Source organism: Odocoileus virginianus, chromosome 9 (genome assembly GCF_023699985.2).
Source record: "Odocoileus virginianus isolate 20LAN1187 ecotype Illinois chromosome 9, Ovbor_1.2, whole genome shotgun sequence".
NCBI classification, from domain to species: domain Eukaryota; kingdom Metazoa; phylum Chordata; class Mammalia; order Artiodactyla; family Cervidae; genus Odocoileus; species Odocoileus virginianus.
Window position 1 is genome coordinate 72,502,818 of NC_069682.1, and position 25,431 is coordinate 72,528,248.

Genomic DNA, 25,431 nt, shown 5'->3' on the forward strand with positions numbered 1-25,431 from the left:
GTCTGATTTTTTTAAATGTTAATATATAAATAAAGGAAATGGGGTCATGAGCTCTTGTAAGCATTGAATGACACAATGTTTAACCTGGTATCTGGCACAAAGAAACTGCTCAACAAATAACGTTTTTTCTTATTACTTCAGCCAATGCCAACAGCCACCTTCTAGGAAGATCCTACTGTTCTCCCCATTTTGCAGGTGGGATCACTGAGGCACGGAGAAAATACATCAGAGCCAGTGAACCACCTCAAGCCACCTGAGCCTAGAGTCTGTCTTAACCACTGCCTTCAACTGCCCCTCGAGAGAGAAGACCCAGAGCAAAAAGAAGTTAAGTAACTTGCCCTAAATCACCAGCAAGGGAGCAGCAAAGCATTGATGCAAATCCAGGTCTTGCTGCAAGTTTCTGAGAACAGGACACAGTGTTTCTCAACCTTCCCGTGGCTGAGTTGTCAGAAACTTGTCAAAAACGCAGTGTCCCAGTCTCCCTGGAGAAAGTGAGTGTTAGTCGCCCAGTCCTGTCTGACTCTTTGCAACCCCATGGACTGTATGTAGCCTGTCAGGCTCCTCTGTCCATGGAATTCTCCAGGCAAGAACATTGGAGTGGATTGCCATGCCCTTCTCTAAGGGATCTTCCTGACCCAGGGATCGAACCTGGGTCTCCTGCATTGCTTTGCCTACAAAGGTCTGTCTAGTCAAAGCTGTGGTTTTTCCAGTAGTCGTGTATGGATGTGAGAGTTGGATGATAAAGAAGGCTGAGCACTGAAGAATTGATGCTTTCAAACTGTGGTGTTGGAGAAGACTCTTGAGCATCCCTTGGACTGCAAGGAGATCCAACCAGCCAAACCTAAAGGAAATCAGTCCTGAATATTCATTGGAAGGACTGATGCTGAAACTGAAGCTCCAATACTTTGGCCACCTGATGCTGACACATTGGAAAAGATCCTGATGCTGGGAAAGATTGAAGGTGGGAGAAGAAGGGGACGACAGAGGATGAGATGGTTGGATGGCATCACCGACTCAATGGACATAAGTTTGAGCAAGCTCTGGGAGCTGGTGAAGGACAGGGAGGCCTGGCGTGCTGCGGTCCATGGGGTCCCAAAGAGCCGGACACGACTGAGCGACTGAACAACTCCTACATTGCTGGCAAATTCTTTACCCCCTGAGTCACCAGGGAAGCTCATTCAAATCAAAAGGACTGGGATGGCGCTTGGAGACTTATTAACAACGGCCCCAGCGGACTCTGCTCCCTGAGGAAGTCTGAGTCACAGTGGCCAGGGGAGAATGCATCCCAGGGGTTCCCATAGACCTGGGTCCCTGAATCCAGCAGGAAGCTTTCTACCGACATTGCTCCCCTCTGTAGCCACGGAAACGAAGGCGGTGGGTTTTTATAAACCCACGTGGGAAGTTCGAGATGTGGAGCTCAGTGAAAACTCTGGAGCAGAACAATTCCTCCAGAGCGCTACACTGATGCTAAACAAGCACAGGGCCAAACACTTAGAGAAGTGAAGGCATTTGTGCTCAGAAAGACACATACAAGAACATGCACAACCACAAACTGGAAACCACCCAGGTGCCCCAACCAGGAATGTTTAACGAATTGTGATTATTACTCCAGTGAAATACTGCAGAGCAACGAAAAAGAAAGCCTAGACACATACAACAATCTCCATGAAGCTTATAGACATAAAGTTGAGTGAAAAAAATCAGACATCCAAGTGCACATATTCCATGATTCTTTTTATAGGAGGTTCAAGAACAGGTAAAACTAGCTGAGGTGGAAGAAATCCATACAGTGGCTAACGCTAGGGCGTGGATATTGACTGCGAAAGGGCATGGAACGTTTAGATTGATCTCTCAGCTGTGCACTTAGGACTGTGTGCTTTCTTGTATATAAAATACACCTCAATAAAAAAAAAAAGAATCCTGTGTGTGTGTTTAGAGAAAACTCTCCATGCTAGTAATAAAGGTCACCTCTGTGGAGGGGAAGGGAAGTGGTAGACTGGGATGAGGAGAAGGTGGACAAATCTTTTATTATTCCCTCTAAATTATTCTATTTGGCTTAAATTTCTATAATCAGTATAAACTACTTGTAAGAATTTCTAAAGGGAAAAAAAAGAAATTTTAAAGCAAACTAAATGTTAAACCTAGAAAAGAAACAGACACACAGAAAAGGTCCCCAAGCCCCACTCCAGAGGTGCTGCATCAGAATTTCCAACAGGAACCCCAGCTCCAGTCCAAGCCTTGCCTCCCCACCAGTGTGCTCTTGCATACCCCCCGTGACGGGGACCTCACTACCTCAAAAGGCATTAGAATATTTTCCTTTCCATGTCGTCTATGATCCTTCAGCTTGAGGGTGGACTCCCTCTCTGGGCCCCTCTGCCAGCCCCACAGCCCACCGAGGACCCCATGGTGCTTACCCGCTGACAGTGAGCCACGTGCCAGCTTGGGGAGCTGCAGGTCAAGCTGGCGGAAGGCGTGGAAGACCTCGGCTGAGTGGACGCGGTCCTGGGCCTGGCTCTCCTGGGTGTGTGGGGGTGCCTCGACGCCGTACTGGGTCAGGTAGCCGGCTCTGGGGGTGGCAAGCAGAGGGTCAGCAGGCCGTCTCTGAATGGTCCCAGCTGAGCTCTCCGGGCTGCCTACGAGCTTTTCTTCATTCGTACCCCTGGGGAGCACCAAATTTTCCTACCCTGTGTCAGGGACGGTTCTGGGCCAGAGAGTCAGCAGAGAAGAAAACACGCAAAACGCTCACGACAGACAGGGAAGCGAGTGGAGGAGTCGTGGGCCAGCAGGGGCTCAGAGGGAGGGCCAACGGGGAGAGGCAGGGGAGGGGCGCTCCTTCCGGTCAAGCTGCAGGACGGGCAGAAGAGGGGTCCAGGGCGCAGGGAAGAGCCAACCTCTGCCACAGGAAGGAGTGTGGATGCGCTGTTGGAAGCGGGTAAGCAGAGCAGGTGGAAGGGCGAGATGGGGGCCCCGGGTCAGGAAAAGAGGTTCCTGCCCCTGAAGTCAGGGCAGGCTTCTTGGAGGAGGCAGCATCTGAGCTGGAACCTGCAGCATAAACAGGGGACAGGGGTTCTGGCAGAGGGCACAGCCCAGGCCAAGGGCTGGAGCCAAGGGAGCATCCATGGCTGGGTCCGAGGACTGCCAGGCGCTGGGCTGGAGCGGCCTGGGAGTCTCCAGAGCCCATCACACAGGGCTGGCCGTCAACAGGGGAAGGCCGGCCTTGACCTCAAGGGCAACAGGGAGTCTGAGCAGGAGAGGGACAGGGCCTGGTGGGGGAGTAGGGAGAAAGGATGAGACACAAGAGCAAGTGTAAGCCCTGGTGTGTGTGTGCGCGTGCACACACACGCATTCACGCTGCCCGCAGGAATGCTCCCAGAGGAATCGTCTCCACCACCTATGTTTTCACTTCCAAAGCTCCAGGAGCCCAGCCCCACCGGCCTCAGTCCTGGGAGGGAAACCACAGGTTTTCACTTTTTCCACGTGGGAGAGGGGCCAGGACTTCTGAGAGAGACACTGACACAGCCTCCCACAGCTCCGCCTACTCCCTGGATCGCCCAGGACAGGGTTTCTCCAGAGGAGAGGATGGAAGCAGGGGTGGGGGGGGGGTGGGGCTGAGAGACGCCTGTCTAGTCCCCACTTAACCCCTCATTTACGTAGTGCAGATGTGCAGTAAGTCTTCAATAAACGTTCTATCAATGGATGGGTGGATGGGTAGGACAGAGGTGGGGAGGATGGTTGGATGGATAAATGGATGGGAGGATGGGTGGGTGGATGGACGGATGGGAGGATGGGTGGGTGGATGGATGGATGGGATGGGTGGATGGATGGATGGAGGATGGGTGGATGGATGGATGGGAGGATGGGTGGATGGGAGGATGGGTGGATGGATGGATGGGAGGATGGGTGGATAGGAAGGAGGGAGGGAGAGTGGGTGGATGGATGGGTGGGTGGATGGGTGGATGGATGGATGGAAGGATGGGTGGATGGATGGATGGATAGGAAGGAGGGAGGGAGAGTGGGTGGATGGATGGGTGGGTAGATGGATGGATGGATGGGAGGATGGGTGGATGGATGGATGGAAGGATGGGTGGATGGATGGATGGATAGGAAGGAGGGAGGGAGAGTGGGTGGATGGATGGGTGGGTGGATGGATGGGTGGGTGGATGGATGGATGGGAGGATGGGTGGATGGGTGGATGGATGGATGGGAGGATGGGTGGATGGATGGATGGGAGGATGGGTGGATGGATGAATGGATGGATGGGTGGATGGATGGATGGATAGGAAGGAGGGAGGGAGAGTGGGTGGATGGATGGGTGGGTGGATGGATGGATGGGAGGATGGGTGGATGGGTGGATGGATGGATGGGTGGATGGATGGATGGATGGATGGATAGATGGATAGCTAGAACTCAATCCCGAGAACACTGATCTTAGAAGAAAGTACAGGGCCACCATGATTCTGAGCTCAGTTATCCGACCTGCTTTCCTACCTTTTCCCTGCATCCCACTACCCTCCCCTCCTCCCATCTTGGCCTCCACATCCCCCAGAGATGGTGAGTTCAAGACCTGCCCATCCCACTGGGCTAAGAGGAAGCAACCCTTCCCTCAGAATGGCTGGAACAAGCTCCGACCTCCGGGCCCCACTGATGCCGCTGCATCAGCCCAGAAGGAATTCCCTGCTCCTTCTCCTCCAAACGTGTAAGCCCTGCGTCCTCATCTCCAGACAAGCGCCCTCAGTCCCCTTACGGCGGAAGTTGTAAAGCTGCAGCCCAGACGGGATTCAGTCCAGAAAGGAGTCTGGTTTGGTTAATCATGTTTTCCTAAAAACAAACTGAATGCTGTTTAAACAGTTGGGGAAATTCACACAAAATCTTGGATGGCATCACCGACTCAATGGACATGAGTTTGGGTAAACTCCGGGAGTTGGTGATGGACCAGGAGGCCTGGCGTGCTGCAGTCCATGGGGTCGCAAAGAGTCAGACTCGACTGAGCAACTGAACTGAACTGAACTGAACACAAAACCTGGATTTCCCCCTTCATCTCATCTTGAGAAAGGGGAGAGTCTGGCCACCGGCAGCCTGCAGTCCCGCCTGGCAGTCCCAGGCAGGAGTGGACTCACTGCCACCCCTCTCAGACGGGAATGAGCTGGCAGAGTCACACAGTCCTCCCCTGACCCTGAGGTCTCTGAGACACGGCAGCTAAATACCTGTCACCATCTGCCATCCCACCTGTACTGGTGTTGGTTTTTTTTCCTTAAAGCAGAAAACTAGTTCCTTAGGTAAAATTTCTACCAAAAATAGGTAATGAAAAAAAAAACCCTCCCAAAAATGAAAGAAAGAAAAGAAAACCAGAAAGAACCATGAGATTTCACACTGTGGACGTGACGCCCTTTCTAAGGCTCCTTCACTTTGAAAAACCTAACAGCTGAAGACAGGCAGAAGTGATTGCATGACCTGTAAATACATGCTTGGCCCATAGGTGGCGCTAGGAGTCAGACAGAAAAAGCTGGAATTAAGGCTGGGGAATAAGCGGCCTGGGAGCTTCACTCCCTCACTCACGTCGGACTATGTGCCACCGCCTGGACTGCAGCCCCCCAGGCTTCTCGGTCCATGGGATTTTTCAGGCAGGAATACTGGAGAGGGTTACCAATCCCTCCTCCAGGGAATCTTCCCGACCCAGGGATCAAACCTGCGTCTCCTGCATTGGCAGGTGAACTCTTTATCACTGAGGCACCTGGGAAGCCCCAGGGGACATCATAGTAAATGAGGGGTCAGGAACGGCCTCCCTTAGGAGGTGACCCTTGAGACAAGACTTGAATGAAGGGAGGCGGGAGCTGTGCAGACATGTAGAGAACAGCATTCTTGGGCAAGGGAACGAAAACTGCAAAGGCCTTGAGGTGGGAGTGTGCCTGGCCTGTTCAGCGAGGAGGCTGGTGAGATGACCCCAGAGAATCAAAGTCAGAACTCTGAATGGGACTGAGGGGGCCGGGGCCCACACAGGACGGTGGGATCCCAGGAGCTGGGCTCCGTGAAGATGCGCCATCCCATCAGTGGCCCTGACGTCCAGCTCGCCCACTCCCTCTCCATTTCAGGGGCTGCAGATGGCGACGAAAAGGCCGGAGGCTGCTGCCAAGCCGGGAGGGCAGGAGCTCAGCCAGGGCTCAGGCCTTGAAGACACGGGAATCCACTTACACCTGCCCCCGGCGCTGAGCCTGCTCTCACCACGGACCTAAACGGACCCAGCTGCCACCACACGGCCCCTACCTCCCCCAGCGCCTCGGCTTCTCCTCTGACTTCTCTGCCCTCGCAAGCATACAGGATGGCAGGATGGCAGGAACCAGGAGATCTGGGGGCTCCTCACTGTGATCTTGCTGGGGGGCCCCTCTCTGGACCTCCGTCTCCCCACCATACGATGACAGGGTGAACCGGACCAGCATCACCCGGACCAGTCACAGCCCTTGAAGGTGTCTGCAGCAGTCCAGGGTGAAGTGAGAAAGAGTGAACCCAGCAAGGGTCGCGCTTGAGGGTGCAGGCTCTGCCAGCAGCCCTCCCAGGGTCCCAGCCGTGAGACTCTGGGCAAACGACTTAGGCTCTCCAGGCCTTGGTTTTCTCGTCCATCAAGTGGGGTTTTTGAGGCACCTGCTTCATAGAGCTGTTGTGCGGACTAAACGCATTAGCACCCACTGAGCCTACATGTACACACATGTGTCATAAACGTCCCAGGGTGCTCATACGTGTCAGCAAATGCCTGTCCTTTATTCTGAAACTGTGTTGCTGTAGTTTTTTCCAGCAGTTGAAATGTCTTGCTTTTATGAGGTGCTGGTCATTAACGGTGCCACCAAAAGTCAACGAGCTGTCCTGGCTGAATCTCTTTCCCTCACTGCCCGTGGCCATGTTCCCCCATCTACCAGGCCATCAAGTCCTTTAGCAGGACCCATCAACCTCATCCCCCAGAGTGAAGTGAAAGTGAAAGTCGCTCAGTCGTGCCCAACTCTTTGCGACCCCATGGACTATACAGTCCATAGCATTCTCCAGACCAGGATACTGGAGTGGGTAGCCTTTCGCTTCTCCAGGGGATCTTCCCAACCCAGGGATTGAGCCCAGGTCTCCCACACTGCAGGCGGATTCTTTACCAGCTGAGCCACCGGGGAAGCCCCAGAATACTGGAGTGGGAGCCTATCCCTTCTCCAGAGGATCTTCTCCACCCAGGAATTGAACCGGGGTCTCCTGCATTGCAGGCAGATGCTTTACCAGCTGAGCTAGCAAGGAAGCCCAAAGCTGCCCCAATTCTCCCCACATCCCGGTCCCGAGCACCATCCTCTCTCACCTGGGCAACTACAACAGCCTTCTAACAGGTCCCCTTGCCTCTCTTTTGTCACCCACCCGAACCATGGTGGTGCCAGTCTCCATCTGGCAGACAAAGACAGCTTTTAAAACTCTAAGTCTGGGACTTCACTGGTGGTCCAGTGGTTAAGAACCCGCCTTCCAATGCAGGGGACACAGGTTTGTTCCCTGGTTGGGGAACTAAGATCTGACATGCCATGGGGCTACTGAGCCTGCACATCACAATGAAGATCCTGCAGGAAGCAATGAAGGTCCCATGTGCACAGCTAAGACCCAACACAGCCAGAGAAATAATAAATATTCAAAAAAACAATTCAAAGTCCAATAGTGTCACATCCCCTGCTTACACACCCAACGTCACTCATCTTACTTAGAATATCCATGGCTTTGAGGTTCTGAGACCTGGTTTCTGCCAACTTCATCCTCACTGCCCTGCCCCATCTCCTCAGCTCATTAGGCTCCAGTCACGCTGGCCCTCTTTGCCAAGCATCTGGGTGACCAGCAAGGCCCCTTTCCTGGCCTGTGTCTCCTTTATGGCCCATAGATTGAGGACCAGGTGACCACTCAGAGTCCCAGGTACAAAATGTCATCTTGCAGCCTTGGCTTTGGAGCATCCCAAACTGCTTCTGCACCCATAAAGTCCTCTTGGTCCCCTTGGCCACTATGCACGGCGGTCCAGAGTGCTGGGCTCACCTGAGCAGGAAGCTGTAGGAGAACTCGAGGAGCCCCATCTCATGCCAGCCACTGCCCGCTTCCACGGCGTCACCCAGCAGGACAGTGCGGAGGTTGGTATACATGGCATCCGTGAGCGCCTGCAGTTCTTTGTGGAGGAGAGTCCTGGGGCAAGGAACAAAGGAGTGAGAGTGTGGATTCCAAAAAATATAAATATATATATATGCACACAAGCACGTCCATCCCCAGACCTCAGAGTCCCAGGGCTCCTGTTCCTCTTTGGATGACCAGCTTAAACAGAATGATATTATTATTTCTATCACTGTCAACAACGGCAACAGTTACTACTTATTGTGCCAAGTACAACGATCTCACTTCATCTTTTGACCACACTACAGATAGCAGTTACTATTATGATACCCATTTTACAGATGGGGAGACTGAGGGACAGAGAAGACAGTAACTTGCCCAAAGGTCACCCAGACAGTAAGTGACACAGCTGAGACTGAAACCCTGATTTGCCCAACTCCAGAGTCTGAATGCTTAACCATGATACTCGTCCCTGCTTTGATAAAGAACCCACAGACTTACAGAAGAGGTCTAACTAAGAAACCAACCGTTTCTCCTTGAGATTCAAAGTTAGGGAGAGCTGTTTGGATAAAGTGTCCCCAACCAAGGACTGCTGATAAGAGATGACTCCGAGTGAAGGCCACATGCAGAGTAAGGGAATATGGCTGGTGATCTGGTCTCATTATTTAAGCACCTAGGATTCTACGGAGGGGACCAGCTCTGGGAGAATGTGTGGCTGAAGCTAGAAGCCTCTCTGTACTGAGCCTCCCAACATTCAACATTGAGCCATGACTGAGCATGTGATTAGAAGCTGGGAAAGATGGGATCTTCTATCTAAGTTTAAGGCCCCTCTACAGTCCGCAAGAACCTAGACCACAAAGGGCACCACCGCGTCAAGTGACGAGTCCAAGGGGTGGTGCAGAGCCAACGTTCAACAGGGCCACTCCGAGGCAACAATAAGAACAGTACTCGAGTCACCATCAAGCGCTCTGGCTCTCTGTCGCCCCCTGCTGTTTGGAAATAGCATAGCTCCCTTTAGATTGAGCAAGCCCCTGGTTGTTTTTGAGAATTCAAGATGGGAAAACTTCCAGGGGGGTTTTGTGAACTTCCAGATAATAAAAGCTTTTGGATGTTTCATTACTGGAAGAACAATATACATGACCCATGTGAGACAATATGTTAAAGGGCTTAACACAGCCCTTGGCCCCTGGAAGCTGGCTCAGTGATCAACACTGATCACTCTGCTCCAAGCGTGAGCCCTCAATGGGGGCTGTGGTCATCAACAGATGCAGCAGCCATGCCCAGAGGACCTCATGCCAGCTTGTGAGAAAAGCCCAGAAGCTCCTGGGAGCAGACGCTGGAGGAAACTGGGATCTTCCCTGGGTCGGGGGACAGGACGCAGTGAATTAACTGTGGACTCTTGTTGCTAATGGGACTGTTGGAATAGCAGGATCCAGGACACTCTGGCTCAGGAATACTCCTAAAATCTGCTCCACAAAGCCAAGGTCAGACTGAGTACTGCCTCTCATCAATATTCATCTTATGATGCTGGCCTCTCCTCAGCTTTAGCAGTCCTGCAAAACCCAGACCCCTAGATGCTTTACCTGACTCCAGGGGGTGACATCTTTCTAAAGATGACTGTCAGGCCACATGCACTCTTTAGGTGCGGATGCAGTCTTATCTCCTCAGTATCTCATGGGGAGGAGAATGGGCTATGGAGACTGCAGACCTGGGTTCAAACCCCAGCTCTGCCACTTGCTAGTAGTTGGCCTTGGGTATGTCATGTCACTTCTCTGACCCTCAGTTTCCTCATCTGTAAAATATGGATAAAAAAATACCTACCTCTAAGGCTGTTGCACAGATATGAACACGGGCCTATCAAAACACCTGGCATTTGGCAGGTGTCTTCAAAGGGAAGCCACCAGACTTCCCTGGTGGCTCAGATGGCAAAGTGTCTGCCTATAATGTGGGAGATCTGGGTTCAATCCCTGGGTCGGGAAGATCCCCTGGAGAAGGAAATGGCAACCCACTCCAGTACTCTTGCCTGGAAAATCCCACGGACAGAGGAGCCTGGTGGGCTATAGTCCTTGGGGTTGCAAAGAGTTGGACACGACTGAACGACTTCACTTTCACCTTCAAAGGCAAGTTGGTGTCATTCTGTGCCTGTGAACTAGGACGATGACCAGCATGTGAGTGAAGACAGTAGGTGTGCTCACAGGTCCTTCTGTTGATGTGAATATCCTTTATGTTTCAGGACTTGCTGTGTGACCTCAGGCAAGTCACTTCTCTTCTCTGAACCCCATGTCCTCATCTATAAAATGGGGCTGTAAGTTACCCTTCAGAATTGCTAGGAAGACTCATGAGATCATATGATGCCCAGCACGGAGTATGGATTCAAAAACATTAATCACCCTACGACCTCCATTTGACAGATGTAGAAACAGAGGTTCAGAGAGGGTGGGTGACTTGCCCAAAGTCACAAAGATAAGCAGTGGGAAAGCTCAGATTTGAATCCATGTCTGGCTGACACCAACCCCAGTCTTCTACTAAAAATCAGCCCTGCCTCTTAAAAAGGAAAGAATTCTTCTTCAATTCCCTGCATTTGTTTTTTGCTTTGTTTTTGTTTTCTCAAAGCAAAACATCTTTTTTTTCTTTTGGTCACACCACAAGGCATGTGGGATCTTCCCCAACCAGGGACTGAACCCATGTCCCCTGCATTCTGGCAAGGAGTCTTAACCACTGGACCGCCAGGGACGTCCAAAACAAAACGTCTTTACTGGACACCTGTTGTGGAGACTGGTTCAGCCCACGCAGGACTTGAACCACACAGGCAGAAGCCGACTGCCCACCCTGGCCCACCCATCGGGTGCCGTCTGTGGCCACTCACGGTTTCATCTTGGACTTTTCATCACCGGGGTTATAATGCGGAAGCTGCACGTCGAAAATCCTCTCCATGAGGAAGACGGCGTAGGCGTGGAAGTCCAGCTTGCTGCGGGGCTCCCACACCACCGCGTCGTAGGAGTGGGGATCCAGGAGGACCGTGACGTGCCGGCCGCCCACCAGCACCTGTGGAGCGGGCAGGGATGGGGTGAGGAGCACAGCCGTGCACAACACGGGGTCTCAGGGGTCGAGGCCGTCCCTGCGCCAGGCGCTGGCCCCACCAAGTACGTTACAGACAATGTCCCCTCATCTACCTGTCACGACCACCCTGGGAGGCAGAGACCATCATTTACCCACTTAGAGCTGACACGTGAGGCTCAGAGAGGGCACAAACTATGCCCTAGATGACAAAGCTGCGCAGTGGCAGAGCTGGGACTGGGATTCAGCACTTTTTTGCACTCAAGTTTATGCTCTTAACCGCCTCACTTGTAAGCATCGGCCATGGTGGTCTTGGTTGTTGTATCTTCAGCAGCCAGGAGACAGTCTGTCCACAGAAGGCAGCAGATGGACATCGGTGCATCACAGGTGGATGGATGGATGGAAGGATGGATGGATGTTGGCAGATAAATGCTGGTGGATACATTATAGGTTCATGTGGTAAATGTCTGGATGGATGAATGGGTTAATGGATGGAAGGACAGAAGGATTGATGGATGGATGGATGAACTGGGTGGAAAACTGGGTGGATGAATAAACGGAGGGATGGATGGATTAAAGAATGCTGGTGGATAAATGCTAGTGGGTACATTACGGGTGTGTGTGTGTGTGTGTGTGTCTGTGAGTGTGTGTGGATAGAAGGAAGGAAGGATCTTGGGTAAATGCTAGTGGATGTGAAAGCACTATCTACTTCTTTGGGAGGCTGAATTCTGTATATAACACACTACTCAAGACGGGAAGGAAACAGCACTGGAGAACTGTGATCCTGTAGTCAACCAAGGTAAGGTATGTCCCCTCAAATGTCAGTGGAGGGTGTCACACGACTGAAACTACCCACTGTCTTGGCCCTGTTTTCAAAATGCGGTTCGTTTGTCATGCTAATCAAACTCTTACGAAATGCAGGCCCAAAACCGAAGAAAAAATGCTGCTGGATGGATAGTTAGCTGGATGGATAAGTGGAAGGACAGATCACTGAATAGACACTAGATGGAAAGATGGATGGATGGGTGGCTACAAGTTGGTTGCAAACTAAACGTATGAATGAATGCTGGGTACACGGATGGCAGGATGCTTAGTGGACACTGGGTCAACAGGTTGAAAGGTGAATGTTAGATAGATGAAAGTTGGAAGGATACATGGAAGTGGATGGATCAGTGGTAACTGTTTGTATGTTGAAGTGATGGATGGAGAGACATATAGACAGCTGTGTATGAAGTGGACAGACACTGTATGTTGAAAGGATGGATAATTGAACACTGGGTGATAGTGGCAGATGAATGGCAACATGGGCGGGTAAACAGAAGAATGGAAGCTGGTGGAAACTGAATCTGTGGATGAAGGGTGGATGGATGCTAGGTCCATGAGTGGAAGAATACTAGATAAATTTGGGTAGACAGATGGAAGATTGGATGATAAATAAATGAACAGACAGATAACGGATAGATATTTAGAAAGGTGGATAGAGGTTTGATGGAAATGGAATATACGAATGAATACTAGATAGACACTAAGATGGAAGAAGGCTGCTTAGATAGTGGGCAGAGAGGCAGAAGGGTAAGATGTTAGACGGATGGGTGGATATGTGATAGATGAAAGTTGAATGAATGGATAGAGGTCAGTTAGATGAATGGACATGTATTTGATAGATCGTGAATGCATAGCTGAGTGTTGGGAAGATGCTGGGGGGGGTAATGAAGGGATGTGTGTTAGATAAGTGTTGGACATACAGTTGGATAGGCATACAGAAAGTTGGCTGGACCACTGGACAGTTAGTGTATGGGTGGATATTGAAGAAATCAGTAAACAGCAGGTTTACTAGGTCCAGTTGCTCATCCCCTTCCTTCCCAAGAGGCACTTACAGTAAAGATGTCACCATGCTTCTCCTTCATCCTAGTGAGGAAGCCAGCAGCATCTTTTCCAAACTCCAAGGCGTGGCCCAGCCAGGGGATACTGCCCAGGTCCAGGGGAGGCTCGCCAGGTCGCCTGCAGAAGTCACAGCACTTGTCACCATTGGATAAAGCCAGGAAGAAGATAAAGAGTGCAGGGCATGGGCTGAGACCTTGGGAAGCCTGGCGCGCCCCAGTCCGTGGGGTCACAAAGAGTAGGACATGACTTAGCGGCTGAACAACAGCAAGGCTTCCCCGAGGAGACATTTGATCAAAGGCCTGGAGGCGGAGAGGGAGGGAGCCACACGGATGGCTGAAAGCAGAGCTCCAGGCAGACAGTGTGAGGTTGGATCAGGCCTGGTGTGTTCAGAAACAGTGAGGGGGCCGGTGTGGCTGGATTGGCAGAAGCAAGAAATAGCGGAAGTTGAGCCAGAGTGGTAACAGGGGCCAGACCACATGGGGTCTTGGAGGCAACTCTGGGGTCTTTAGCCTTTTCTCTGAGTGAGGTGGGAGCCAGGTGAGTTTGGAGCAGACGAGGGACAGGATTTGGCTCAGGTTTTTACAAGATTCCTTTTACTGCTGAGTAGGGAATGGACCACAGGGGGCCGAGAGCAAGAGCTGGGGGACCAGTTGATGTTGGTACGTATCAGGGGGTCCAGTCAAGGTGGTCATCTCCCTGCAGGTGTGTAAGGATACAGAGCTTTCTGTTTGAGCCAGCAAGGACCAGGGTCCTAGCCATCTCACACTTCCTGTCATGCCCACCAAGAGCGGATGAGGTTGGAGAGCATGGCAACGAACAAAACGAATAACCCAATTTAAAAACACACAGAGGAGTCTGAATAGACAGTTCTCCAAGGAAGATACACAAATGGTCAGTAAGCACATGAAAAAAACACCCACATCATGAATCACCGGGGAAATGCAAATCAAAACAACATGCAATACCACTTCAAATCCACTAAGATGGCCATAATTATAAAAAAACAAAACAAAAAAAAGGAAAATAAGGGCTGGCAAGAATGTGGAGAGATGGAATCCTCATACATTTCTGGTGGGAATGCACAATGGTGCAGCTGCTCCAGAAACTAAACTGGCGGTTTCTTGAAAAGAAGAGTGACTATATGACCCAGCAATAGATCCCAAAGAACTGAAAACACATGGTCATACATCAAAACACACACTATTGTTTCATAGTAACATTAATCATAACAGCCCCAAAGTGGACCCAAACCAAATGCCCACTGACTGATGAATGGATAAACACAACCTGGTGTATTCATGCCATGGAACATTATGCAGTCATGAAAAGGAGGGGAGTCCAGATTCCTGCCACAATGTGGAATCAGCTCGCAACCACCATGCTGAGCAAAAGAAGTCAGACACAAAAGACCACGCAGTGTGTGAGTCTATTTCCATGGAATGTCCCAAAAAGGCAAACCAATGGAGAGGGAAGGTAGATTTGTGGTCTCCAGGGTCTGAGGGGAGAGGGGAATAGAGAGGGACAGCTCATGGGGACCAGGTTTCTTTTTGGAGAAATGAAAATACTCTGGAGTTAGATAGCGGTAATCGCTACACCACCGGTGACAGTACTAAAAACCTCTGCTAAAAACGATACTGAAAACATGATTTGTTATATGTTTTGAAAGACTGAATTTTATAGTAGATGAACTGCATCTCATTAAAGAAAAAAGGAAGGTGCTATGACACAGTGAGAGGGCTAGTTCACAGATGGTGGTCAGGGAGGGTCTCTCCAAGGAGGCGCCAGGTGACCAGAGACCTGAAGAAAGAGAGGGGTGAACTTTATAGGCAGAGGGGACAGCAAGTGCAAAGGCCCTGGGGTAGGACCACACACGGTGAGGCTCCCAAGGCAGCAGGAGCCCATGTGGCTGGCATGGAGAAGACTGTGGGGCTGAAAGGCTGGAGACGACCTGTGGGCCAGAAGGGCCAGTGGCCAAGGAGAGAGTCTGGCTTTTATTTCAAGTGTGATGGAGACCCTCTGGAGGGTTTGAAATAGGATTTAGGAAGTAATGTGATTATGCTTTTAAAGGGTTGCAAGAGGGAATTCCCTGACTGTCCAGTGGTTAGGACTCTGCACTTTCACTGCATAGGACACAGGTTCGATCCCTGGTCGGGGAACTAAGATACTAAGACGGTGTACGCCACGCAACACACCCCACTCCCTGCGAAAAAGCTGCAAGAGCAAGAGGCAGGAGGAAGACGTGTCAGGAGACTAAATCAACATAGGTGGGAGTAGAGTCTGCGGTCTCTCACGAGCCAGGCCTAGCATCCGACTCCCCAGCTCCCAGGACAGGGGCTTTGGTGCCATGCCCAGCAGACCAGGGAGGACCACCTTCCCTTCATCCTTTTCCCCATCCCGGTCTACCTTCCTCCACCATGGCCTCTTGTCTCCTCGGTCTGACTGTCCCCCAACATAACCCAAACGGGGAGACAGGTGGTGGATGGAGAGACTGGCTAGACTGGGGGATTGGAGTCTGGGCAGTTTGGAAGCCCCAGCAGAGGTGAGGGTGCAGGGCAGCAGGAAGCACCTCCCCACCGACCGCCTTCTCTCCCCACCCCACCCTGCCCGAGGCCCCTCACTGAGCAGACTCGCAAAGGAGCAGCTCTGGGACTCCAAGGGGGTGCAGAGGAGAGGCCAGGACCCTTCTGTGCGCCCCTCATCTCTCTGGGAGCCAGCTTCTCCTGAAGGCTCCGTTTCCGGGATGGCAGAGCACGGGTGGGAGGAGCCCAGTGTGCACCAGCCCCGCCCAGCCCAGGTCGGGGTCCAAGGACCAAGACTTTTGCACCAGAGCAGGGGTTCGGAGGGGATGGGACAGGTCAGGGGCCCGACTTGAGCACCAGACCGCCTGGCTTCCAACCAGCGGTGCTTCTTGCTGGCCACGAGACTTTGCTTCTCCCTGCCCACTTCCTCGTCTGTAAAATAGGAGTGTTGACACTACTGCCCACATCGGGCTGTGACGAAGATGAAGGGGGTTACAGAACAGTGCCTGGCACCTGGCAACCGGAGGGCAGCTGGAGCGAGTCTGAGAAGCAGGACCAACATGACTCTTGGGTGTCATTTCTTGAGCATCGGCTATATGGCAGGTCCTATGCATTCTCCAAGGGGTCTTCCCTGGGGGCTCAGTGGTACAGAACCCGCCTGCCAGTGCAGGAGATGCAGGTTTCATCCTGGCTGGGAAGATCCCCTGAAGAAGGAAATGGCAGCCCGCTCCAGTGTTCTTGCCTGGAAAATCCCACGAACAGAGGGCCCTGGTGGGCTTCAGTCCATGTGGTTACAAAACATTCAGATGCAACTGAACGACTAAACAACAACAGCAGTTTCCTTGCTTGGTAATAATGGCTGATGCTGATGCGCCCTGAGGCTCACTGGTATTGAGAGTCAATTCCTAGGCAGGTTGATGAGAAGCTCTGAAGCAATGGTACTACAATATGCAGATGATATTCTGCTCTGTGCTGAGACAGAGGAAGCTTGCTCACAAGCCTCAGAAGACTTCTTAAAATTTCTGACAGGCTGAGGTTATAAGACATCAAGAAAAAAGGCTCAGCAATCTGCTACTAGATATCTGGGCCTAATCATATCAAAAGGGACTAGGGCCATAGGCCCAGAGAGAATTAAACCTATACTAAATCATCCCCTACCTATGACTTTAAGACAATTGAGAGGGTTTGGGGGAATCACAGGCTACTGTCGCGTTTGGATTCTGGCTTATGGGGAACTTGCCCAACCTTTATATAAACTTATAGCTGAGACTCAGCAGGCCCAAACCGACAAACTGGTTTGGTCTCGAGATACTCAAAAGGCTTTTAAGGTTCTTCAGACTGCTTTCCTGCAAGCTCCAGCTTTGAGCTTGCCCACAGGGTCAGAATTTAATTTGCTTGTCACTGAAAGAAAAGGTATGGCCTTGGGAGTTTAGACACATCCTCAAGGGCCTCAACTGCAACCTATTGCTTATCTAAGCAGATAATTAGACATAATTTCACATGGGTGACCACACTGTCTAAGGGTAATTGGGGCAACAGCTTTATTAACACCTGAGGCTTTAAAAATAATTCATGGATGAAATCTTACTGTATTGACTTCTCATAATGGGAGTGGAATCTTAAATTCTAAGGTTAATACTTGGACGATATAGACAGTAGGCTTCCTAAATATCAGTCATTGTTGTTAGAAGGACCAGCAACTAAGCTTAAAGTTTGTGGAAATTTAAATCCTGCCACTTTGCTTCCTGAAAAGGAAAATGAAACACCTGATCACGATTGTTCCCAATTCCTACCTTTAAACTATGCAGCTCGGGAAGATCTAATGGATACCCCATTAGACACTCCTGACATGGAAATATTTACAGATGCCAGTTCTTTTGTTTGGGAGGGGAAGCGTACAGCAGGTTATGCTGTGGTGATGGCTGAACAAGTTTTAGAAGCAAAATCTCTCCCCCAAGGAACCAGTGCTCAGTTAGCGGAGCTTGTGGCTCTGACCCGAGCTCTAGAGTTAAACAAAGGACAGCAGGTAAATATCTCCACTGATTCTAAATATGCTTATTTGACTTTGCATGCTCATGATACAATATGGAAAGAAAGTTGAAAACAGCAACAGGAGAACCTATTAAGCATTTCCGAGAGATCCAGAGACTTTTAACTGCTATATATTGTCTGAAAGAAGTAACTGTTATGCACTGCAAAGGGCACAGTAGGGGCGGGAATAAAGAAGCTGAAGGTAATCAGCTGACTGACTGTCAAGCCAGAGAAGTGGCACTTTATGAAACCCCTCACTGCAGATGCCTTTGATCTGGACAGGAGCTGTGAACAGGAAAAACCACAATACACTGAGGAAGAATTAGAAAGATATGAGAAAAGAGGAGCAAAGATGACTGATAAAGGATGGTTACAGTCCAAGGATGGATGATTAGTGATTCCTGAAAATGCTCAATGAAAAGTTTTCCTAAAGCCTTAGAATTAACCAATTATGTAACTCAGCTCTCAGCGTTTCAACAGAGACTAACTAAACTCCAGGAGATGGCTCCTGACCCAGCCTCTGAGTCAAGCAAGACTCTGTTTGAGACAGGAACCGAGGTCCTGATAAAAACATTGGGATCTGGGGGCCAATCTCTCGGGCCTCTCTGGGATAGGCTCTTACCAGCTTATTCTTTCTTTTCCCACCGCTGTCAGAGTGCCAGGAATTGATTCGTGGGTGCATCACACTCTAGTTAAAAGGTGGTACCTTGACCAGAACTAAGTGACGTCATTTTATGTCTTTACTTTCTGACTTTGTATCTTTCAGATGGGCCTGATAATCTATGTGAGCCTACTTCTGCTGACTCCAAAAGCCCTGAGTCTGCCATTTGACCCTCACAACAACGCCTTCCTGTCCTGGGCTCATTCCGACGCTGCATTCCACAATCGGTCTAATTGCTTGGTGCTTTAATAAAACTTTATTACACAAAAGGTCTGAGCGATCAAGCCTCGTCTCTGGCCCCGGATTGGATTCTTCTCCCCCGGAGGTCAAGAATCTTTTCGTGGTTCAGCAACAACCTTTCAGTATCACTTGTGGAAGGAAGTATTCCTATCAAGCCCATTTTACAGCAGATGAAACTGAGGCCCAGAAGGGGCTAAGCCACTTGCTCGAGAGCCCACCGTGGAGGGTCTAGGTCTCTAATCCAGGCAGTCTTCGTGCGACCCTAGCCCCAAGTCACCCCAAGTGGCCACATGGACCCCCACTTTTCCAGTGAGGAGACTGAGACACAGAGAAGTTTCAGCAACCTGCCCAGATGCAGGAGGAGGTTTCCGCCCAACATCTTTTGGTCTGTGAGTGGCGCTTCCTTTCCATGCCTTTCACTCCGGCTTTGCCGGAGCTCCGCAGCGGGCCCACTGTTATTGCTGGCATCACTCATCTTTCCCCAGAGAAGTCCCGAGGAGGCGCAGACAAAGGCAGGAAGCTGGGGGCCCGGGCGTCTGACCCTTGAAGTGCCAGAGGCTCCTTCAGCCCACGGGCTTGGAATCCAACTTGGGCCCCAGTCACATTCCAGGGTGACTCAGCCAGAGGCCAGCAGGGTGCAGGAGGCTCTATTTTGGGGTCTGCGGTCTCTGGCCTCGCCCACTGACACTCTCACTGATTTGAGGCACTGCCAGGCCCTGGGGGGCCTGACCCTCTCATCCGCAGCTTCGGCCCACTTGGCGGACCACTGCCTGCCCTTCCCGGTTCAGATACGGAAGCAGCTCTTCTGATCCTCCTGGGAGGCTTGATTCTCACCACAGGAGTTCCTCAAAACCTGCTCATTCTTTGCTCAGAGACCCTGCCGCCAATCCCACATCCTGTCCTGTCCCTCTCTCCCCCTTGAAACTTTGAGAGAATCAGGGAGGAAGTCATGCCTGGATATCACCCACCTTTGGGCCCCTTGATGTATCCCATCCTTTCTGTACAGAAGGTGGACACTTCTTGTAGACCTAGTACTGAGAACAGTGGGAATATTGGAGTGGGTTGCCATTTCCTTCTCTGTCTGGGACATAGTAGGCACTTAATGCATATGTCTCAGATGGATGAGTCAAGCACACAGCTGGCCGCGATGAGCAGCACCTGCCTCCCGGACTTGAAAGAGGGTTCAGGGAGCTAGTGCAGGTCAGGCGCCTGACACACAGCCCACGTTCTGGATGGCCCAGAGCAGAGGCTGCTCATTTAGCTGAGCAGTGTGGGTGGGTGGATTGCCGGACTTCTCTGCTCAGGAGTCTCAACTCCTTCAGCGCCTCGGGGAGGACTTCATGGAGGACCAGAGAGGCTGTTTGCTGCCCAGTTGAGTTGGAACCTCCTGAGCATCTATTTAAACTGCTTAACCCATTCCTTCCCCAGGACTCATTTGCAAGCTGGTGGCTGCTCACCAAGGGTTCTGCTAACCCTCTTCCACTTTTCCCTCTCATTGCCTCCAGGATGTAGAAAAACCACATGGCTGTCTGGCTCTAGCTTGTTTCCCCATTTTTGCAATGGACACAGATTCATAGAATTGTTTCTCAGCATAATAAAAAGAAGAAAGAAACAGTAGAGCAAGCACAGCGATAAGTAGAAAAGTTGTGTGTTGGAGAGGCAATAGGGAGTGGTGGGGACTGTGGCAACGTTTAGAGAGGGTTCTGCTGCTGAGTCCCAGGCAAGTGCCACGGCAGAAGCAGGAAATCTGGAACTGTGTGTGCGGCCTCTCTGAGTCTCAGTTTCCTCCTCTGTAAAACAGGGGTAACAAGAGTGCCCCCTTGCTGAGCTGGAAGAAGAAAATGAGACTGGGGGTCTTAATTGGGGTCCCTGTGGGGTCTTCCAAGGGTCCAAGCAACTGCCCCCCATGGTCTACATAATGCTCCCCACCAGCTGTCAGTGACCCTAATACCCACCATAGAGCTACATGTGAAAGTCGCTCAGTCGTGTCCAACTCTTTGCGACCCCATGGACTATACAGTCCGTGGAATTCTCCAGGCCAGAATACTGGAGTGGTAGCCTTTCCCTTCTCCAGGGGATTTTTCCAACCCAGGGATTGAACCCAGGTCTCCTGCATTGCAGGCGGATTCTTTACCAGCTAAGCCACCAGGGAAGTCCATAGAACTACATGGACAGATGTCGAAACGAAAATCTAGAGGGAAACAGCAAAGGTACAGTCTGAAAACAACTCTTTACAGCATTTCCAAAAAGCCTGACAACTTAGGAAAAATAATTCATAATCCATAGGGAAACTTATTTGTGGTCTTTTTTTCTTTTTCATTTTTCCAGGCAAATGATTGAATGTATGTTTTAAGTTTCATCTGGAAAGATGTCTAGAGGTTGAAGAAAACTACGGTGAGATCACTGTTTAGAAATTCAACCAACACACTGTTCAAAACTAAAAGGTTTCCGGAAAATGTCTGCAAGCTTCAGACACACTGATTTAAACACACACACTTTCACGGCCCTGAGTTATCTACGGGCAGACGTCTACGTGGGTGAGGAAGGCAGGGAGGCTGAAGGTGTATGACAACCTGAGGCACCGAGGTATCTGGATGAGATCCTGGCATGGAAAGAAGACATCAATGGAAAAACAGACGAAATTCAAATAAAGCTTGGAGTCTGGCTAATCGTACCAGGCCAGTGTTGGTTTTTTTAGCTTTAATGATTGTACCACGATAACATACGCCATTAACAATAGCTGGAATTTGGTGAAGGGTATCTGGGAACTCTTTGTACAACTTTCCTAGTACTATAAAACCAATGTAAAATAAAAGGCGTACTTTTAAAATGATCTGGAAGGTTCCTCCCAAGTTAATCAACAGGAGAGGTACCGAATTGTTGGGAGGGTAGTTAGAAGGGCTTCAGTCTTATCTATAATGGGATAAATGCTTAAGTCAAATGTAATTCCTTGTTCAATTCAAATTAATCCTTTAAATATTTTTTAAAGAGAAAGACTTACTGCTGTCTCCTCCACTTAAATTTTACTTTTCTCCTAAATGGCAGATTGTCAAAGGAGCAGGAGAATCCTTAAAGACTAGGAAGCTGAGACACTTGGTTCTCCTACTCTGCCCAGGCTATAGGCCTCAGCAGAGGGGAGCCTCCTTTCCCAGAGTGAGTTTCTCAGGCATTAGGAAACACGAGACTACTCAGCCCCTTCCCCTGAGTCGAGGAATCCTGTGGAAGGTGGTTCCAGGCCCGGTACGAGTGCACCCTTCGGGGCCTCGGCCTTCCTGGCCTCAACGCTGCCATCCGTTGTAATGGGGTGAGGAACAGGCTGCCCACACGCTGCTGAGAGCAGGGCTGGGGGCTGATGCGGAGTTGGTGCAGGACGCAGCCAGAGGGTCAAGGGCAGGAGATGGCTTCTTCCACCGGGAGTCACATGGAGCGTGTCCACACACCCACTCTGCACCCCGGTTCTCACTCAAACCCCTTCTCAGGTACTGGCGCTGAGCTCTGGGCCAGGCCTGAGCTTCTTGCGGTCCAGCCCTGTTAGTGTGTGCGGTGGGTCATCAGCCCTCTGGGACCCCTGTCCCCGCACCTTCCCGCGCGCATCTCCCCAACTTTGGGGCCGGCCCCCTCCCCGGGGCGGGAGATGAGCGCAGAAGTCCCCTTGCCTGGCACCTGGACCCCCACCTCCAGGCTCGCCTGGGGGATAGAAGGGACGGCGGGAAGGTGACCCCCTCCAGCCGGGGGAACTGGAGTGGGGGTGGGGGGCTCCGACACGGGCCTGGCTGCAGCCGGGGGGCGCGCGCCCGAGCGGAGACGCCCCTTTGTCTAGCCCGGGGCCGCGCGGGCCGGCCGGGTCGTGGGGGGAGCCGGGACCCGGCCGGCTTGGGCGGCACTCACCGCGTGCGCCGGCGGGTCAGCAGCAGCAGCAACAGCAGCGCGGCCAGGAGGCCGAAGACCACGGCCCAGGACATGGCAGGGCTAGCGTCCAGGCTGAGGCGGCGGAGCGCGGGAGGCTGGCTCGGGGGCCTCGGGGGCCAAAGGGGCCCCTTCCCGGGGCCGACCCCGCCCCCAGCCCACGCCCCGCCCACCCGCCGGGGGCGGGGCCCGCGAGAGCTCCAGGGTCCCCAGGGCGGGTGGGGTCGCTCCCGGGCTCAGCTCCAGGCGGCAGGCTGCCACCCGCTGGCCCGGGAGAGGGGGCTTGGGCGGAGGAGCTGCGGGAAGTGCGGCTGCCGGAGAGGGGAGATGCGAGCTGGAAGGGCAGGCGGACGACGGGAGGGGTGATGCGGAAGAGAGGGGGGACTACAGGGAGGGAGGGATCCTGCGGGGGGGTTGTTGAGCAGGAATGGGGGACCCGGAGAAGAGGAAGGGAAGGAGTATGGGGGGACGGAGGGGTGGCGGGGATAGAGAGGCAGGTGCTACGATGAGGGGTCCCACGGTGGGACAGGAGAGACAGAGGTGGGAGGGGCAGGAGGGGGGCCTTTCCTCCTCTCTCCACCTAAGCATCCGCCACCACGGAAGACTCTCCCCCTGCCCTCCCCTCGCCCCCCCATCCCATCCCCACCCCAGAAGGGCTAGAGACCATTAATTCTATTCTATTCTGTTGGTCCAAGGGCAGTGGGGTTGGGCTGGATTATACCTCCCCTGTATTGCTTTCAGTAATACTTTGGTCACTTGATTGCAAAGACCTGACTCACTGGAAGAGATCCTGATGCTGGGAAAGATTGAAGGCGGGAGGAGAGGGGACCACAGAGGATGAGATGGCTGGATGGCATCACCGACTCAATGGACATGAGTTTGAGTAAGCTCGAGGAGTTGGTGATGGACAAGGAGGGCTGGCGTGCTGCAGTCCATGGGGTCACAGAGAGTCCGACACGAGTGAGTGGCTGAACTGAATTGAACTGAACTACAGTGGAGGGGACGCAAGAGCTCAGGGCGTCTGGCTCTGAGTCCCCCATTCACAATTGTTGTAATGGACCAACCAGTGAGCCTGAGTCCACCACCTGTTCCTGGAGCACATCACGCACTCAGAATATGGTGGCCATTGTCACTATTACCTGGTGCTTAGAGTGCTGGCCGGGCTTCCCAGGTGGCCCGGTGGTAAAGAGTCCGCCTGCCAGTGCAGGAGACGCAGGTTCGATCCCTGGGTCAGGAAGATCCCCTGGAAGAGGAAATGGTAAGCCCCTCCAGCATTCTTGCCTGGGAAACCCCATGGGCAGAAGAGCCTGGTGGGCTGCAGTCCATGAGGTCACAGAGAATGGGATACAACGGAGCACACACAGTGATGGTCTCTGGTGCCAGTGTCTGCTGGAGACCACCCTGGGCGCTGGCGAGGGCCTGGGCTCCCAGCGGACGGCCTGGCCCTCAGTCGGCCACTCCCTACACACCGCCCACCCCATTTACACCTGGGAAACCTCGGCTTCCCTGGGGCCTCAGATGGTAAAGAATCTTCCTGCAGTGCATGAGACCCGGGTTTAATCCCTGGGTTGGGAAGATCCCCTGGAGAAGGGAATGGCAACCCACTCCAGTGTTCTTGTCTGGAAAATTCCATGAACAGAGGAACCTGGTGGGCTACAGTCCATGGGGTAGCCCATGGACACGACGGAGCGACTAACACTAACCTTGGCCAGGGAACTTCACCTCTCTTAAGCCATGTCCGTATCTGGGGACAGAGAGGTCAGAGTTGTACTTTACCTTGACGAGCTGCTGTGAAGAATCCACGAGAGCTTGCCAGTAAAGGGAACTGCAAACTGGGAGTGCTGTATGCATGTGAGCTTTCCGAGGCCGTGGGGCAGAGCGTGGAGGTGGGACCCAGGAGGTCTGGCTCTAACCCTGTGTCTGCCCCTCGCTGCTGGGTGTTTCCTTTCATCTTACTGATAGCCCCTTGGAGGAATTGTTACTCTTCCCTGGCCCCCTGGCTTCTGCCCTCATCTCTCTGCAATTCATTCTCCTTACAGTAGTCAGAAGGACTCTTCTAGAACCTCAGTCAGATCCTCTGCTGAAGCCTGCTCAGAACCTCCACGGCTCCATGTCGCTCAGCGCACAGGGTCCTGAAAGGACTCTGACCTGCCCCCGCCCACTGTCACCTCCCGGCCCTCCTCTCCTGGCTCTGCTCCAAGCACACCCACCTCCTGCCAGACTCACTCCCACCTCAGGGCCTTTGCACTCGCTTCTCCCTCTGGCCACAACACCCCTCTCAGATCTGCGCACAGCTGGCTCTTTCCACTGCACCCCTCACCCCTCCGTCTCTGCTCGGTTGTCATCTCCTCAGAGAGGCCCTCTCTGTCTGCCTCTCTGGTCTCCAGCAGCCCCATCCACCCTGTCTGTTGCCTTGAACCGGTTTGTTTTTCTTGACAGGGCTGAACATTTCCTGCTATCTTATTAAAGATTCATTTATTTGCCTGTTTAATGTCGGCTGTCAAGGCAGTTGGATGACCCTCGTGTGGCCTCCAGCAGATTTAGAACATCAAGAGCAAAAGGAGTTTCTTGAACCACTTGTTTATTTATCCAGCTTGCCCGCTGGCGAAGCCAATAATCCCAAAAAGGCCATGGAACGGGCCCTGGAGGGTTTTCTCCAAATTTGGGGAGCCCCACGGGGTGGCCTTCTGGCAACGGGGTTCACAGCTTATCTGGGCAAGTGTTAAACAAGGTGACCCCAGGTGGTCTGCGCTTCATCCTCGCGCTGAGGTGGCTTCATGGGTGAAATGGGGATGAGGTGAGGAGGAGGTGACCTCATCCAGGTGGCGCGCCTGTCAGGTCAGACCCTTGGAGAGCCTTAGTGGGAGTCGGTTGCCATTAGCACTTATTCCAGCCCAGCCTCTCACCATACGAGATCAAGGCTTGGTCTTGGTTTTCTGGTCTGAAAAACGGGAAGGACAGTTCCTTCCTCGTAAGACTATTGTAAGGGCTGAGTTAAATGATGAGGGAATGAAATCCCTCAGCACAGGG

At 52.1% G+C, this 25,431-nt stretch overlaps 1 protein-coding gene across 2 annotated transcripts in view; it reads right to left on the bottom strand.

The window, feature by feature from the left end:
• PTGIS (prostaglandin I2 synthase) overlaps positions 1–24,783 on the bottom strand; it is a 49,030-nt gene extending 24,247 nt beyond the window's left edge. The window contains exons 1-6 of one of the 2 annotated variants that reach the window (XM_070472746.1): positions 24,178–24,783; positions 23,541–23,644; positions 13,038–13,161; positions 10,970–11,148; positions 8,035–8,178; positions 2,415–2,566 (exon numbers count right to left, since the gene is read on the bottom strand). In XM_070472746.1, coding sequence (XP_070328847.1) covers positions 2,415–2,566; positions 8,035–8,178; positions 10,970–11,148; positions 13,038–13,161; positions 23,541–23,644; positions 24,178–24,252 — 778 coding nt within the window. In that variant the 5' untranslated portion in view covers positions 24,253–24,783. Of the gene's footprint in view, positions 1–2,414; positions 2,567–8,034; positions 8,179–10,969; positions 11,149–13,037; positions 13,162–22,383; positions 22,794–23,540; positions 23,645–24,177 lie in introns of those variants that run through there. The other variant, XM_020906226.2, reaches the window with a different exon arrangement.
• Positions 24,784–25,431: the final 648 nt, after the last annotated feature.